Here is an 18,459-nt window from a genome sequence, read left to right as displayed (position 1 = left end):
TACTAATCTTTGGGTAAAAAGGGGTGCAGGGATGAACAGAAATGGGAGATAGTAGCTCATGGGTCTCATACTAGTCTCAATTTCTAGTCTATTTCCTCTCTGTAAGACTTTTTTGGCTGCACCTCACGGCATGTTGGGACACCCCCTCCCCCAACTAGGGATCGAACCCATGCCCCCTGCAATGGAAGTGCAGAGTCCTAAACACTGGACCACCAGGGAAGTCCTGTCTCTGTAAATGACTTTCTGTAAGTAACAACACATTCTTCAAACTCCTTTCAACAGACTTTGGTGTACAACCTTACCAAAAACTTTCTGAAAACATAAATGAGCAGATTTTCTCAAAGAAAATGATTGAGGGATACGAAAGAGATTCTGAGCCTTACCAGATGTTAGGTCATATGACAATTTAAAGTCAAGAAACCTTCCCAGAACAAGGGGATATGAAAGAATGATGTGACACATACAGCTCGCATAGCAATTTTGAAACACATAAACATCCCAACTGTACAATCAAATTAACTCTACATGTATCCAAAAGTCAAGCATCTTATTATAAGAAAAACTTTCAGAAAACATATTTATCAGCTCTATGAAAAAATGGGGACCTTCTCAGCTTAGGAATAATCATGAAAAAAAAAAAGAGATGTACATAGTCAATAAATATTTACTGAGTACCTGCTCTGTGCCAGGTAGTGTTCAAGGTACCAGTCACAGATCAAAATTTTTGAGTCAATAAAAAACAGCAAAATTAAAATAAGTAGCACACCAACCTGGAAAATTTTGTATTAAAATTTTCAAAAGGTTAAAAATCATGATGGGGCTTCCCTGGTGGCGCAGTGGTTAAGAATCTGCCTGCCAACGCAGGGGACATGGGTTCGAGCCCTGGTCCGGGAAGATCCCACACACTGTGGAGCAATTAAGCCCACGTGCCACAACTACTGAGCCTGAGCTCTAGAGCCCGCAAGCCACAACTACTGAGCCTTCGTGCCACAACTACTGATGCCTGCGCACCTAGAGCCCGTGCTCCGCAACAAGAGAAGCCACCGCAATGAGAAGCCTGCGCACCACAATGAAGAGTAGTCCCCGCTCTCTGCAACTAGAGAAAGCCCGCACACAGCAACGAAGACCCAACATAGCCAAAAATCAATCAATCAATCAATTAAAAATCATGATAGAAATTTATTCACACTTACAAAAAATAATCTCAACCACAACAGATAAAAGGGAAAAATATCATCAAACTAGTCCCATAGAAGAAAATAAAATAGATTTCCCATATTTGGAAAATGTTCATTTTTGGTTAATAATCAAAGGAATCCCAAATAAAACAATTTGAGGTATATCTTACATCTAAATTAAAGGAGTATGTTTGTAAGTCAACAATATAAAAATATATTAAAAAAATAAATGAAAGGAGTAGGCACTGCCTATGTTAGTGAGATGGTGGTGGAAAAGAGGTCTTTGCAGGGTGTCTTTCTCCCTGTAGCCTATTTTGTAGACTATCTCTAGTAAGCAATACACAGAAAAAGCCAAGGCAACGTTCAGTCTCTGACCAGAGAATGCTACTTCCAGCACTATTACTGAGGAAGTAATTTAAGTGCCTCAACAATGTAAGCAAGAAGCTAATGGCAAGCATAATATAGAATGCCAGAAGTAGTAATATGAAAAGTTGTTTTTAGAAGCCATAATTATGAACATGGAAAAATATTAATGACATGAGATAAACTGATTATAATAATATAAAAATAAGTACATATATACTCAGAACTTAAAATGAAACAGAATGAAGGAACCACAGGTAATTTTTATAATGTTCTATAATGCTTACCTTTTTATTAAAAAGTTCACTTTATTTTTATTTATGATAATCCCATCTTAAAATAGCATTTCAGTAGTATGCTATGAAAAAGAATACATACCTGATACTCGTCGATCAAATCTGTTAGGAACTGGAACTGCAAAACAAAGAAGCAATGTTTAGTCATCATTATATCACATGACCCCATTTTTATCCTCCCTTTTTGCAAAGATCTTTGACAACAGAACTAGGAACCTCAATACCAAGTGGTGGATCAATTCATATTCTTCCATAATCAGCCAGAGACAGTGGTTCAACATGATCACATAAAGACAATATAAAGAATAATATATGTCTTTGAAAACAAGCTCTTTATAACTTCAACGTGGGTGGCAATTTTATTTCTGTTCACATCCAAGTTCCACCTAATTTGTATCACACCAAATGAATAAGAAGTCTACTAAATTTACTGGTAATTTTATGATATCAAATAGTTAAATTTTCTTCTTTTAAGGATAATCCCAAGACCTGCTAGACCTGCATTTACATTTCATTTTAAAATAACTTAATGACGGACTTCCTTGGTGGCGCAGTGGATAAGACTCCTCGCTCCCAATGCAGGGGGCCCAGGTTTGATCCCTGGTCAGGGAACTAGATCGTACATGCATGCCGCAACTAGGAGTTCGCATGCCCGCGTGCCGCAACTAAGGAGCCCACATGCCACAACTAAGGAGCTGGTGAGCTGCAACTAAGGAGCCTGCCTGCCGCAACTAAGACCTGATGCAACCAAATAAATTAAAAAATAAATATTTTTTTAAAAATAAAATAATTTAATGAGTATTACACTAAAATAAAAAATTAACCATGAAGTTATACTCTCCCTCAATACAGGTGGGTTTTCTCCACCCACGGTCACTATATTAATCAGAAAAAATGATCACGTTTTTAGGTTAAAACAAACAAAAAAAAGTTTTTTTGCTAATTTTTCCTACTTTTCACCTATCATTCCTTATGTTTGATGGTTATCTAAATTCTTACCACTGAACTATATATCATTTAAACAAGGTGGAGGGACTTCCCTGGTGGTGCAGCAGTTAAGAATCTGCCTGCCAATGCAGGGGACACGGGTTCGAGCCCTGATCAGGGAAGATCCCACATGCTGCGGAGCAACTAAGCCCATGCAGCCCGTGAGCCACAACTACTAAGCCCGCATTCCACAACTACTGAAGCCCACGCGCCTAGAGCCCGTGCTCCGCAACAAGAGAAGCCACCACAATGAGAAGCCCGCACACCGCAATGAAGGGCAGCCCCCACTCACCGCAACTAGAAAGCCCACAAGCAGCAGTGAAGACCCAATGCAGCCAAAAATAAATTTATAAAAAAAAATAAACAAGGTGGGTTTTTATCACCTTCAAACGTTAATCTGATTAATTTTATTTTTAAAATATATAAAATATGCCTTATAACCCTCCAAAAAACAGAAATTTGAGGATTAGTGAAAAACAAATTGAAGCCAAACTCTAATGCGAGGTCTCTGAAACAAACAGGAAGGAGGCAAATGCTCATTCATCTTAATAGGATTAGGATTATCTTTTTGCACAGCACAGGGTCAAAGTCATGTTACTGGAACAAATAGGCAAATAGTCAAAAGAAAACCCCAGCATTCCTGAAAGTACCTACAATAGTCTGTCACTACTTCCTCAATAAAAAGTGGATTAGTCAAAATTAATCCATCCACCAGGAAAGGAAGTGATTCAGTTCAACAAATATAGGTAGAGTATCTAGTACGTGCCATGCACTACAGTAGACATTTGGGAGACATTAGTAAATAAAACAAAGATCCCTGATTTCATGGAGCTTGCTTTCTAGCTTGAGAGATGTGGGAGAGTTTCCTTTGATCATCTGAAACACATGTGCTTGTCACTCAGGTAGACGGATGAAATGTACACCAGCATAAGCCCTCAACCCAGGCCTCATGGAATTTCCATAATTAAAACCCCATCAAACATTAGTATACAACCTAAAATTATAAAGTACACAGTGAAACAATTTAGTATGGGTGCTATCAGGGGATACTTCAAACAAAGGGTGAGATATCAAGATTATAGAACTATCATAAAGTAAGAAGAGTATGTTTAAAACAAAGACATAAAAGAAGGAATCAAAAATTTTAAATGCAAACTTAAAACCAATACTTTCATATATCATGCAAAAAAGACAAAATGATTTTTTAAATTCCTAAAGCACTCCCTCTGTGAAAGAGTTCAAAGGTACTTAAAAAAAAAGTGACTTGCAGTGTAAAATGTAATGTAGAAACACAAACATGCTGCCTGATAAATCTATGTGTTATTTCATTTTAAATTAGCACACATCTTATAAGCTTTCATAGGGCCAGAGGAAACAGCTGCAGTTGGAGCAAAATACAATGCCAAGGCATAGAGAATGTAATTAATGACTACAGCAGACAGAGACCATCTATTGTAATTTCACCACTGCTTAAATAGCCCAAAACAGAGCACATCAGAGTTTATGTGGGTCAAAGTATTCAACCAGTATAAGTATGAGAAAATCTTCCAGCAGAAAACAATGCCTAAAATGCTCTCCTTTTCTATTATAAACAAATACATAGGGAATAGGAAGACTTAAAATTTAGGTTACCTGATCTGAAAACATGTGCCTCAAAAATATTAACAAATGCAATCTCAGTGGAAACTAAAAGTCATTATTCCTGATTAAAAGAACTCATAAATGCTGACATACCCCGAAATTAAAACATGGTTCTTTAAGCATGTAGAATATTTTATGTGGTGAATATTAAGAACATGCTGGAGAATTTGAAAACATTTCCCAAAGTCTCTCCTATTTTAAACTGAAACATGATGGACAAGATAATAGAATCTTCACTATGAACATGGTAGGATACGGCATAAAAACCTGGAGAACAGGGACTTCCCTAGTTGGGCAGTGGTTAAGGCTCCACCCTCCCAATGCAGGGGGCGCGGGTTCAATCCCTGGTCAGGGAACTAGATCCCACAGGCATGACGCAACTAAGAGTTCATAAGCCACAACTAAGGCTCCGGTAAGCCACAACTAATGAGCCCACATGCCGCAACTAAGGAGTCCTCGAGCTGCAACTAAGGAGCCGGCAAGCCACAACTAAGGAGCCCACCTGCCACAACTAAGACCTAGCGCAACCAAATAAATAAATATTAAACCCAAACCAAACCAAACCCAGAGAACATAATCCAAGCACAGCTAGGGCAGGGCAAAGCTCAGGACTCAAGATTCTACAACTGCTGTGGCAAATAGGCACACTCAAATTAAAGCTGGGCTGGTAGGATGTTAACAACACCAGCTGTGTACAGAGGCAAATAACAGAAGCAGGGCATTAATGAGGGCCTTGTGTTTGGAGGACCTCAGCATAGTAAAACATAGCACAGCACAGTAAATCTCAAAAGTGGACCACAAAGCAGCAGTTAGGGCAGGCCCATTAGAGTGGTTAATTACAACAAAGGGATTGCCAGGAAGAGCTGTCACCAATGGGTAGCAATTGTGCTGGGCCTCCATAGGCGGGGTTGAAAATGCATCTCTGGGCAGATGAAATAACTTGACGAAAGCCCGAAAGGCAAGAAAGTTTTTGGAGAGTGTAAATGTCCCAGGGTGCCTGGAAACACAGATGAGGGAGAAGCAGGGTGTCAAAGGAGGAATGCTCAATGATGCAAGAAAAGTCCAAGAAAAGCACCGAGTAACCCATTTAGGGTTCTGAGACCCAATCAATAAACTATGGGACTCGTTGGTTCACAATTTAAAAAAAAGACAGAGAAGGGAAGGGAAGGAAAACAGAGAAGACAAAAAAAATCCACCATGATTTCACACACAAATTCATTCTGCTTTCTCTATGGGTCAAAAGAGGGAAAGAATGCTGCTATTCTTTCTTTTTAAATTTTTTTTTAAATTTATTTATTTATTATTAATTTTTTTGGAGTATGGTTGCTTTACAATGTTGTGCTAGCCTCCACTGCACAACAAAATGAATCAGCCATACACATACAGATATCCCCTCTCTTTCGGACTTCCCTCCCATTTAGGTTACCAGAGTGCATTAGGTAGAGTTCCCTGTGCTATACAGTATGTTACAGTATGTTCCCATCAGTTGTCTATTTTACACATAGTATCAATAAGGTATATGTGTCAACCCTAGTCTCCCAATTCCTCCCACCCCACCCCTTTCCCCCTTGGTATCCATACATTTGTTCTCTATGTCTGTGTCTGTTTCTGCCTTGCAAATAAGATCATCTATACCATTTTTCTAGATTCTACATATATGCGTTATTATACGATATTTGCTTCTCTCTTTCTGACTTACTTCACTCTGTATGACAGTCTGTAGGTCCATCCACATCCTACAAATGACCCAATTTCATTCCTTTTTATGGCTGAGTAATATTCCATTGTATATATGAACCACATCTTCTTTATCCATTCCTCTGTCGATGGGCATGTAGGTTGCTTCCATGTCCTGGCTATTGTAAATAGTGCTGCTATGAACACTGGGTGCATGTGTTTTTTTGAATTATGGTTTTCTCTGGGTATATGCCCAGTAGTGGGATTGTTGGGCCATATGGTAGTTCTATTTTTAGTTCTTTAAGGAACCTCCATACTGTTTTCCATAGTGGCTGTATCAATTTACATCTCCCACCAAGTGTAGGAGAGTTACCTTTTCTCCACACCCTCTCCAGCATTTGTTGTTTGTAGATTTTTTTTTTTTTTTTTTTGCGTTACGTGGGCCTCTCACTGTTGTGGCCTCTCCCGTTGCGGAACACAGGCTCCGGGCGCGCAGGCCCAGTGGCCATGGCTCACAGGCCCAGCCGCTCCATGGCATGTGGGATTCTCCCGGACCAGGGCATGAACCCGCGTCCCCTGCATCGGCAGGCGGACTCTCAACCACTGCGTCACCAGGGAAGCCCCCCATTGTAGTTTTGATTTGCTGCTATTCTTTCTTCACTTTTTCATCCTGTAGAATCTTGTGCTGGCTAAACTAGGTACACAGTCATCAAAGTTTAAAGCAAAAGCTCCAATGGTGTGTTTGCCTTGGTGTGGTAGTTTCTGCTGGTACATGTGACCATGTGCTGATAATGAGGCCCATCCCACTGAGCCTTTTCTCTAGTCTGTCCAACATTTGATATCCATCTTCCCACTATCTACCTACAGAAAACTCCTATCTGACCCTGCTAAGGCCTCTAGTTATATAATTCACATACCTACTTCCTTCCAACACCAAGCTTCCCAAATGAGCTGTTTTGTGAACGGACCATTCTTTTTTTCTGAGGCTTTTGCAACCTGGCTTCCAACTATTATTAAAGTAGCCTCTTACTCTAGTAAATCTGTTATCAATTGCATACCAGTTGTTAAAGGATATCTTCCAAATTTAGCCAGGAATTTTTGAATTTTATTAAATAGTATTTTTAGTTATCTATAGAAATGATAACATGATTTTTTACTTTACCTATTATGATGAATTATATTAACTGGTTTCCTATTTTTTTAAATTAATTAATTCATTTATTTTTGGCTGCACTGGGTCTTCGTCGCTGCTTGTGGGCTTTCTCTGGTTGCTGCGAGCGGGGGCTACTCTTCGTCGCAGAGCGTGAACTTCTCATTGCAGTGTCTTCTCTTGTTGTGGAGCACAGGCTCTAGGCACGCAGACTTCAGTAGCTGTGGCAAACGGGCTCAGTAGTTGTGGCTCGCGGGCTCTAGAGTGCAGGCTCAGTAGTTGTGGCACACAGGCTTAGTTGCTTCACAGCGTGTGGGATCTTCCCAGACCAGGGCTCGAACCCATGTCCCCTGCATTAGCAGGTGGATTCTTAACCACTGCGCCACGAGGGAAGCCCTAACTGCTTTCCTATTATTCGTTTCCATAGATCATGCTTATGCTTCTGAATAAAACATACTTGTTAGAAAAATAAAGTAGCCTCTTCTAAAATCACAATTTTCCTCTATATTGTTCTTCTATATTGATTATTTCCTCTATCCTTGAACTAAATAAAAATCATTTAATATTGGCTGGTGCCAAATACATATTTATTTATTCAACAAATAATTACTGAGCCCTTCTAGGACAGGCACTGTGCTACCAGTGGGGAAATAAAAGTGATTCAGATATGGCCCCTGAGCACAAAGATCTTGGGAGCTAGCTAACCAGTGACCCCAAATAATCGTATCATAATCATAACATGTGATATATACTACAACAAAGGCAAGTATAGAATGCTCTGTGAGCACATAAGAAGAGTATGTAGAGAAAGTGAAGGAAGGTCTGGATCTACAAAGTAAGGTCTAAGCACAGTTGGGATGGGGTTGAGGGAACCTATGATTTCAGGAAATGAAAGAAGTATGATATGGCATGAGCAATGTGGGAAAACAGCACAGAGATGAGGGTGAGGTGAGCAAGGCCTATTTTGGAAGCCATGCTGTGGCAGGGCAATATTCAGAAGTAATAAACTAGTTATTTCTACGTATTTTTTTTCCTCCAGCTGTGGGAGAAGAGCAGGAACAAAGATTTAAGTACCTGATAAAGAATCCCTTATATGTGACTGCAAAACCAGAAGGGAAAATCTGTAGAATAATGACCAAGACTTAATGAGAGATGAGGTATTAATTGGAAGAAGAGAAAAGAAAGGATTACCTACACCAATAATAGGGAGTGTCAGGAAAGTCCTCCAGTATAGAATACCTAATCTCTTGCTCCACTGATTCCCCAACTGGGGGCCTTCTACTTTCCCACAGTCCGGAAGACCTATAAGACCACTGGAGAGAGGATGGGGGCTTGGACACCCCCAAACAAGGTGGAATGGAACAGAACCACTTGGAAATGTTCCCTGTGAGTGGATCAGCTATGGACACAGCACTTCTGTTACAATATGAAGAAACCGGAGCGAAGGGAGTCATGGCAGACTGGATTTTATAAAGATCACTCTGACTACAGCTGGTGGAGGAAGGAAGCACATTGGTTAGATGTGTGGCTGCACACAGGAGGTAAACAAAAGGATTCCAGAGATTTACAGAAGATTAAAATCTATGCAGTTTAGGGATAAACTCAATGTTTGCACAATACAAAAAATCAAATAAAATTATATACCTACAATTATAAAACACAAAGTATTCAATATGTGTATCATTCAATCTATAAATAAGGGTGCTGTCATGGATCCCAAAATCATACAATGTCAGAGTTGCAAAGTATCTATAAATTCATCTAATCTGGCCATGGCAAGCAGGTTTCATCTCACATGAAGACTCTAATTGATGTCACTGGTCCATCTGAATCATCCTGACTCCTTCCTTTCTTTCATTACTCACATCTACTTCATTAATAATTCTATCTGTTCTCCCACCCACTTTATTTCTTGAATCAGTCTACCTATCTCCATAGCCACTGTTACCCTAGTCTGAAGTGGATCATTTCTCGCTGGGATGATAGCAACAGCCTCCAAACTTGTCTTCCCAAGGCCCATCTTGCTCCACATCAATCTATTCTCAACACAGTTATCAGAGTGATCTTAAAATTTTGGAAGAAAATCTGGCAGTTTCTGTCAAAATTTTAACTGTGAACTGTCTTTGACCTAGTAATAATTACACTTCTAGGAATATGTTTTATATATATGTATAAAATATATATCTGTCTTGTTCAATTATATAACTATATATATATCACATAATCACTACAGTATTGTATGTAATAGAAAAAAAAATGAGAATAAAATTTGTCTAGAAAAAGAAGTTAAGGAAACAACTGGTATAGTCAGAGTACGAACCTCTATGCAGCCATTAAAATTTAGGGTGCAACAGACCTATATGAACTGCCAGGGAGACCTTCAAAATATATTGTTATGTGAAAAAAAATTTGCACAAGCACTAAATGAAATAACTCTAATTTTCTAGAATTTTGTCTTTAATCAAACTTTTACATATCACAAATTTAAAAGCCAATCAGTACTATGAGGCTATAACTAAGAAAACAACAAAACTCAGCAGTCTTGTAATCCATCTCTCCCTACTCACAATTCCTGCTCCCCAGAGGCAACTGCATCAACTTTTTGGGCTGTTTATCCTGAGATTTACTTTATATTTTCAAATAACACAGTTACACTACTAATTCTATGTGTTTTAATTACCTTTTGTCTTTCAACTCTAGAAAAGAGTAGAAATAGGCTTGCAAAGTAGCAGGATAGGATGACCTGGACCCCTGATAACTTCATGAAGCTCCCTGTCCTACTGGCCCTGAACTTTAGGCTTCCTTTAAGTGCTATTATTTTGGATTTTCTGCCACTCACAGACAAACTTAATATTTTTAAAATTGAAGTATAGTTGATTTATAATATATTAGTTTCAGGCATATAACATGATGATTCAATATTTTTATAGATTATACTCCATTTGAAGTTATTATAAAACATTGGCTCTATTCCCTGTGCTATACATTACATCCTCATGTCTTATTTACTTTATACCTAGTATTTTGTACCTCTTAATTCCCTTCCCCTATCTTGCCCCTCTCCCCACTGGTATTCACTAGTTCTCTATATCTGTGAGTCTGTTTCTGTTTGTTATTTTTATTTATTTGTTTTATTTTTTAGATTCCACATATAAGTGAAAACATACAGTATTTGCCTTTCTCTGTCTGACTTATTTCATTAAGCATAATACCTTCCAGGTCCATCCATGTTGTTGCAAATAGCAAAATTTTATTCATTTTTATGGCCAATATTCCACCATGTGTGTGTGTGTGTGTGTGTGTGTGTGTGTGTGTGTGTGTGTACACTACATCTTCTTTATCTATTCTTCTGTTGATGGACACTTAGGTTGCTTCCATATCTTGGCTATTGTAAAGAATGCTGCTGTGAACGTTGGGGTGCATATATCTTTTCAAATTAGTGTTTTCATTTTCTTGGGCTAGATATCTGACAAACCTAATCTTAGTAAATTCAGAAGCCGAAAGGAAATTCTGCCGATCCAGATGACAAAGAATGCTCTGAAATGTGGAGATGGAATAACAACATATAACATTTATGTGCCAGGATCTGCCCTAAACACTTTATGGTTATTAAGTCACTTAATTCTCATACAAACTTTATGAGGTACTACTTAGATAAAGAATTTACGGCAAGAAAGGTTAAATAACTCACTCTGCTAACAAAGGTGAAACTAGACAGGGCGGCAGGCAGTCTTAGCTTTACAGCCCATGCTCTTAGCCATACAGGTAGCTATGGAAGGACAACATCTAAAATCACCCTTGGGGATGCTAGCAGGGTAACTGGGTAACACTCACATTCGTGCAACTTTGTGAAAGCACCTTCTTTCTTCAAATGCCTAAAATGTCTTTTAAAATGAAGTTAAAAGCCCCCATTAGGAATTTGCATCTGGAATCTTAACTGAAAAATTTCTGAGACTAACTCAGTTTATCAAATATTAGTACTTACAAACTAATCAAAATTTACTGATAAACCAGGTCCAAAACTGAGTACTTTTCTAAGGTCAGCATTAACAGTTTAAAAAAATTTTTTTTTCACTTAAATTAATTTTAAGTGCAAAGACTGAGTCAATATAAAGGAAAATAGAAGTAACCATAACTGTACTTGGCCATAGCTTAACCTCTCAGGGGGGCCTGGGGCTGCAATAGCTAGAGACAGGAGGAGAAAAAAATAAAATAGCTTTATTTTTCTTAACATAACAGATTTATAGAGATATAATTCACATACCACAGTTTACCATTTAAAGTGTACAATTCAATGGTTTTTAGTATATGCAAAGAATTGTGTCTCCATTACTACAATCAATTTTAGATTTTTTTCATCACCCCAAAAAGAAACATACCCATCAGCACTCACTCCCCATTCCCCACCCCACCCCCCTTAGCCCTAGGCAACCAATAACTTACTGTCTCTATAGATTTGCCTATTCTGGACATTTCATATAAGTAGAATGCAACTAGCCTTTTGTAGCACCTATCAGCACTTCATTTCTTTTTGTTGTCAAATATTATTCCATTGTATGGCTATACCACATTCGTTTATCCATTCATCACCTGGTGGACATTTGGGTTTTTTCCACTTTTTGGCTATTAAGAATAACGCTACTATGAACATTCGTGTGTACACATTTTACGTAGATATATGTTTTCATTTCTCTTGGGTATACACCTAGGAGCGAAATTGGTAGGTCATACAGTAACTCCACACTTAGCTTTCTGAGTAACTGCCTGACTGTTTTCTATTCCTACCAGCAGTGTATGTGGGTTCCAGTTCTTCCACATCCAAGTCAACACTTGTTATTATATCTTTTTTATTATAATAATAAGTGGGTATAAAGTAATATCTCATCATGGTTTTGATTTGCATTTCTAATGACTGATGTAAACTGTTTTGTTTATTACTGCTAAAAATCCTTATTTTTGAAGAGCTAACAGGATTTTATTCATTATCATCTTAAAAAATCAAGTCTGCCCCTCTGTGACCTGATGTTGAAAAACAATTCTCAAGTCCATGATTAGTAAGCCAGTCTGGACTTCACGATCATTGTTCACTTGCTGGCCTTGGATCTTTGCTCTTCAAAGGATCTGTTATAACACATGTGACAAAAACCACCACCTAACAAGAAAACATAACTCATCATAATAAAAATCACTAGCTGTTCAACTGGTTCACTAGCTTGTGCTTCGCTACCATTTCTTTCCATTCCTTGATGGCTAGAGTTACTGTGCATGTTATTTAGAGCTACAGAGCAAAATCTGAGATACAGGCAATTTTTAAGACCCAGTTTATAAACCTGAAGCCCAACAGAGTCAAATTTGATTCTACAAACCATTCTTAGTATAATGGTGATCTACCTCTCTGAATCTATCTCCCTCTCTCCCATCATCCCCAAATATCTCTAATGAAGACAAGTGCTTAGGGAAACAGCTTTTGGAAAAAGAAGTCTAAAGAAGGTTTAATTAGTTAAAAGGTTCTTTATTATATTAAATTGGGCAGTTGAAGATTATGTGAAAGCAGAAAGGCACCTTAGTACTCTCATCTATCTGGTTCAATTTGTTCTGGCTAATCAAATGTTCTATTATGTAGAATTTCTATATAAGATCAACAAACATGCTCCCTAAACACTAAAATCTAATTGGGTTGATTCCCAAACCTTCTTGGTGAATAAGTGAAAAACTAAAGTAAGGGTAAAGGACAACTAACTTTTGGCTTGGATACCACTGAGATGGAGAATAAAGAAAGTTCTGAGGCTAGTGACGCTGACCAAAAATGGAGTCAGACTAGATGTGGTCTATCTTTTTATAGACATGCTCTATTTAACCTTTTTTCTTGAAGAATCTCATCACCAATGACCAGCTTCATTTCTTTTTCATTTAATAGAAAAAAATTTACACGGAATGAGCTTTTTTAAAGTATTAACTATTTTATAACTGTTTCTACCACTCTTGCCACTTTTGTGGTTGATATCTTGCTTCTTGTGGGGTGAAACTATAACACATTTAATGATCTAAACTAAAGGAAGCTGACTCCAAAAAAAAGCAGGAAAAGTTGGGACATTCTTATTTTCTTCAAGCAAGGAGAGAAGTCTAAAAAGTATCAGTGCTGACCACCTGTAGAAACTAAGTAACATGAAAAAGACGGTAACTCTTTGCATAGCAAGACTTTAACTTTATAAAAGATACAAAATAGGGCTTCCCTGGTGGTACAGTGGTTGAGAATCGGCCTGCCAATGCAGGGGACACGGGTTCGAGCCCTGGTCTGGGAAGATCCCCCATGCCATGGAGCAACTAGGCCCGTGAGCCACAACTACTGAGCCTGCGCGTCTGGAGCTTGTGCTCCGCAACAAGAGAGGCCGCGACAGTGAGAGGCCCGCGCACCGTGATGAAGAGTGGCCCCCGCTTGCTGCAACTAGATAAAGCCCTCGCACAGAAACGAAGACCGGAAACAGCCAAAATAAAAAAAAGTACAGGTACAAATTATTATTTAAAAAATAAAGATACAAAATAAACACGTTTCTAAGCTTTTGAGGTCAGCAAATGCAGAAATAAATTTTCTTAAGGGTCTAGGCAGTTTGGTAAAGCACTGTGGTGGCATCCACTGGATAATAAATAAAGCTTTCTCCTGAGTAGAGCTCAGGCACCAGATGCAGCGCGGCCATGCTCCTCACTCTTTGGGCGGCTGGTAGCTCACTGTCACCCTCTGTCCCTTCCCCATTCTATTGGATCTCCCTGACACCTAACACTGTGGAATAGCCCTACTTTTGAAATTCTCCTTTCCACTGTCTTGGCCAAACATTTTACATGTCTCCTCACACCTTTCTGGTTCCTTTCTGGAAGCCTCAGGCTTCCTTCTTTTTTTTTTTTTTTTTTTTTTGCAGTACACGGGCCTCTCACCGTTGTGGCCTCTCCCGCTGCGGAGCACAGGCTTCAGACGCGCAGGCTCAGCGGCCATGGCTCACGGGCCCAGCCGCTGCGCGGCATGTGGGATCCTCCCGGACAGGGGCACGAACCTGCGTCCCCTGCATTGGCAGGCGGACTCTCAACTACTGTGCCACCAGGGAAGCCGAGGCTTCCTTCTTGGGCCATCTTTTCTGCCTTTTCTGCACAACGTTTGTAGCAATGTCATTCTGTTCCTACACACACACACACACACACACACACACACACACTCAAATCTATTTAAATAGTCCTACCTTGTTCCTGAGCTCCAGACTTCTATTTCTGGTTGCCTCTGGGGGTTTGCACTTGAATCACTGAGGCCAAATCTGTACAAGGTCTCCCTGTCACCATCACCACCAAAGTCCGTCTCTACCTTCTCCCTCCGCTTCACCACGTTACCCTTCCCACCCCCCACCACACACACACACATTCAATTGGGCACAAAGACTTGCTGAGCCTGCTCCTGAAATCTGTGTCCACTCTCTATGCCTCCTCTAGCCTCTTTAAAAGAACACCCCCAGCAAGCACCCCGTGTAGCTTCCATGCAAATCTGGAAATCTTCCAAGTACAGACTACTAACCACATCACTCCCCTGATAAATAAAATCTCTGACAGCTTGCCATTGCCTCTGCATAAGGTCCAAAATATTTCTTTCAAGGACTTCTCACAATCTAACTTTTATTTCACTTTCCTAATCTTAATGCCTGCCACTTCCTGCCTCACCAAGCTACAGATTTTATAATCTGAGGTTTCTGTGCCCTTGCTTCTCCTTTAAACCAGTCTACAAAATATTCCTGTCTTTCTGTGCCTGGCAAACAGCACTTGCTTTGTTGGTCTTTTTTTTTTTTTTTTTTTTTTTTGCGGTACGCGGGCCTCTCACTGTTGTGGCCACTCCCGTTGCAGAGCACAGGCTCCGGACGCGCAGGCTCAGCGGCCATGGCTCACGGGCCCAGCCGCTCCGCGGCATGTGGGATCTTCCCAGACCGGGGCACGAACCCGTATCCCCTGCATCGGCAGGCGGACTCTCAACCACTGCGCCACCAGGGAAGCCCGCTTTGTTGGTCTTTGTTCCCAGGTAGAATGGGAGCTTCTCAAAAGTAGTGGTCATGTCTACCTCATCTTGGAATCTCTACAGTGGCCTTGGAATCAGTACAGTGGCCTGACACACAGATGTTTGAGTTGAAGTAGGGAATGTGTTGCTGATATCCTAGGACCAATATTTCTCAAACTTCTTTTTTGACAGTAAAAAAAATTTAATGTATAGAAACTGAAAGTAGAATGGTGGTTACCAGAAGGTGGGGGTGGGGGGTGGAGAGGGAAGTTGTTGTTTAATGGGTATAGAGTTTCAGATTAGTACAATAAAAGTGTTCTGCATATTGTCTAATTTTCATGCTTTCATTCATTTACAACATGCACCTTCCCTTTCCCCTTGCAGGTTTCCCCCTTCCCTTGTAGGTTCATTCTCCTATGCCTGTCCTTTAAAACTAGGGTCCTCAAAGTGTCTGTCAGTCAGAGGCCCTCTGCTTCTCACTCTGTTCTCTCACCCTGGAAGATTTCATTCATACCTACAGCTTCAAGTAACGACCCACTCTCATACCTCTGGCCTAGATCTCTTCAGCGAGCTCTAGATGAGGATATTAGATGACCCATTTGTCATCTCCTGCTTAACTCAGGAGACCTCAAACTCATATATCCACTATCAAGCTCATGATCTTCCCATCTTCCCAAAGCTGAAGGCTTTCTCATGTTCTTTATCTTAATAAAGAGCACTGCTGTCCATTCAAATGCATAGGCCAAAAAATATAGGTGTCTTCTTTGATAGTTCTCTCTCTACATACCCCCTATCCAATCCATCCCTAAGACCTGGCCATCATCTTACTTTCTACATGAGCCCTGAATCCACCTTCAATACCCACCCCCTTCAACTCATGCAAACATCATCTCAAGCCTCAATTATAGTAATAGCCTCTTAATAAGTTACCTGTACCAGCTCTAGCCCTCTCCAAATCCCTTTTCTACCTAGCTGCTAGAATGATCTTTTCTAACCATAATCCTCATTACTCACACCCCATGACGTAAAATTATTCAGTGGCCTTCTCACTGGTCTTCAGATAAGGACAAAAATCTGATCATGCTCTCCTTACTCTCTGCATTCTGGCCGCCACACCGGTCTTCTCACCAAGTTCCCTCTCACTTCAAGGGCTTCTCTTAGAATGCTTTTCTCACCACGTTGCTTAGTTAACTCCTATTTCAAACTTTGGAATTGAGATAGTAGTCACTTCTCTCAGGGAAGCCATATTTGACCTACCTGGTGAGCTCAAATTCCTATTACAGGCTCTGAGGAAACAAAGTGCCTTTCCTTCAAAGCAGTGAAGCCACAGGTACAATGCTAGAACAATCTAAGTGATTATTTGGTTGATGTTGGTGTCCCCTACAGGACTGTGAACTCTTCCCAAGGGAAGGAGTTAAGTCTGTTTCTACTTACCAGTGTATTCCCAATGCTTAGCACATGACAGATTTTCAGTATATATTTGCTGAATGTGTTTTTATTAAATACCTACTGTGTGCCAGAAGTACATAAAAACATTCATCTTCCAGGGACTTCCCTGGTGGTCCAGTGGTTAAGACTCTGCACTTGCAGTGCAGGGGGTATGGGTTCGAACCCTGGTTGGGGAGCTAAGATCCCACATGCTGCAGGATGCGGCCAAAAAAAAAACCAAATTCATCCTCCAGAAAACCTGTAGAGTTGATGATCACAAGCGTAAAGATTTCAGTGAATGGACAATCAGGAATCCAAAGACACTATGAAATGTCCTTAGCAGCTCTATTCATTGTCACCAAACACTGGAAACAGATGAATAAATAAAATGTGGTACATCTATACAACGAAATACTACTCAGCAATTTAAAAAAAATAAACTATTGATAACATAACTTGGATGAATCTCAAAGACATTATGCTGAGTGAAAAAAGTCTCAAAATATACACATTGTATGACTATTTATATAACATTCTTAAAAAGACAAAACTAGTGACAGAGAACAGATCTAGTGACAGGCAACAGTGGTTGCCAGGAGGTAGGGGTTAGTAGAAAATGCGACTATAATACCACAAAGTGGGTTTTGGGGGTGATGGAATTGCTCTATTTCCTGATTGTGGTGGTGGTTACACATATCTATATATGTGTTAAAATTCACAGAACTATAGACCAAAAAAGTAAATTTTATTGTATGATAATATTTTAAAATAAAAATAAATTTAAAAAGAAAAGAAAGAAAAGGTGGCTGACTGATGACCAACAAATCAGATAACCCAGATGAAATTAACAAATTCCTAGAAACACATAAATTACCAGAACTAACTCAGGAAGAAATAGAAAATCTCAACAGAGCTATAACAAGTAAGGAGATGGAATCAGTAATTTAAAAACCTCCTGGGCTTCCCTGGTGGCGCAGTGGTAGAGAATCCACCTGCCAATTCAGGGGACACGGGTTCGAGCCCTGGTCCAGGAAGATCCCACATGCCGCGGAGCAACTAGGTCTGTGGGCCACAACTACTGAGCCTGCGCGTCTGGAGCTTGTGCTCCGCAACAAGAGAGGCCGCGACAGGGAGAGTCCCACGCACCGCGATGAAGAGTGGCCCCCGCTCGCTGCAACTAGAGAAAGCCCTCACACAGAAACGAAGACCCAACACAGCCAAAAATAAATAAATAAATAAAATAAAAACCTCCTAACAAAGAAAAGTCCAGGATCTGATGGCTTCTCTGGTGCATTCTTCCAAACATTTAGAGGAGATTTAATAATACCACTTCTCCTGAAACTCTTCCCCCCAAATTAGGAAAGGGTATATTTCATAATACATTTTATGAAGCCAGCATTATCCTGAAACTAAAGCCAGACAAAGATACCACAAGAAAAAAACCTACAGATCAGTATCTCTTATGAATACAGATGAAAAAATCCTACAAAACAAAACAAAAACAAACAAAAAAACCCACTTGCAAATTCAACCAAATCCAACAACATTATAAAGATTATATACCATGACCAAGTAGGATTTATCCCAGGCATGCAAGGGTGGTTCATCATAAGTATATCAAGGTAACGTACCATAGTAATCCAGCCATTGCTATTTTGTTGATTCTAATTCTGTGCTTTCTAATCAAAGTTCTTATTGACAATCCAACTTCCT

The 18,459-nt window shown here is 39.7% G+C and overlaps 1 protein-coding gene across 3 annotated transcripts in view; it reads right to left on the bottom strand.

Moving 5' to 3' along the window:
• The window catches only part of PRKAR2A (protein kinase cAMP-dependent type II regulatory subunit alpha), a gene marked incomplete at its 5' end in the record, with an annotated part of 80,256 nt that overhangs the window by 34,706 nt on the left and 27,091 nt on the right, over positions 1-18,459 (bottom strand). For all 3 annotated transcript variants that reach the window (XM_079714039.1, XM_079714041.1, XM_079714040.1), the window contains one exon: positions 1,920-1,955. In XM_079714039.1, the coding sequence (XP_079570165.1) occupies positions 1,920-1,955 (36 nt within the window). The remainder of the gene's footprint in view (positions 1-1,919; positions 1,956-18,459) is intronic.

The sequence above is a fragment of the Hyperoodon ampullatus genome (assembly GCF_949752795.1).
Source record: "Hyperoodon ampullatus genome assembly, chromosome: 10".
Lineage (NCBI taxonomy): Eukaryota > Metazoa > Chordata > Mammalia > Artiodactyla > Ziphiidae > Hyperoodon > Hyperoodon ampullatus.
Note: the sequence above shows the minus strand (reverse complement) of the source record. Positions and strands in the feature narration are given on the sequence as shown.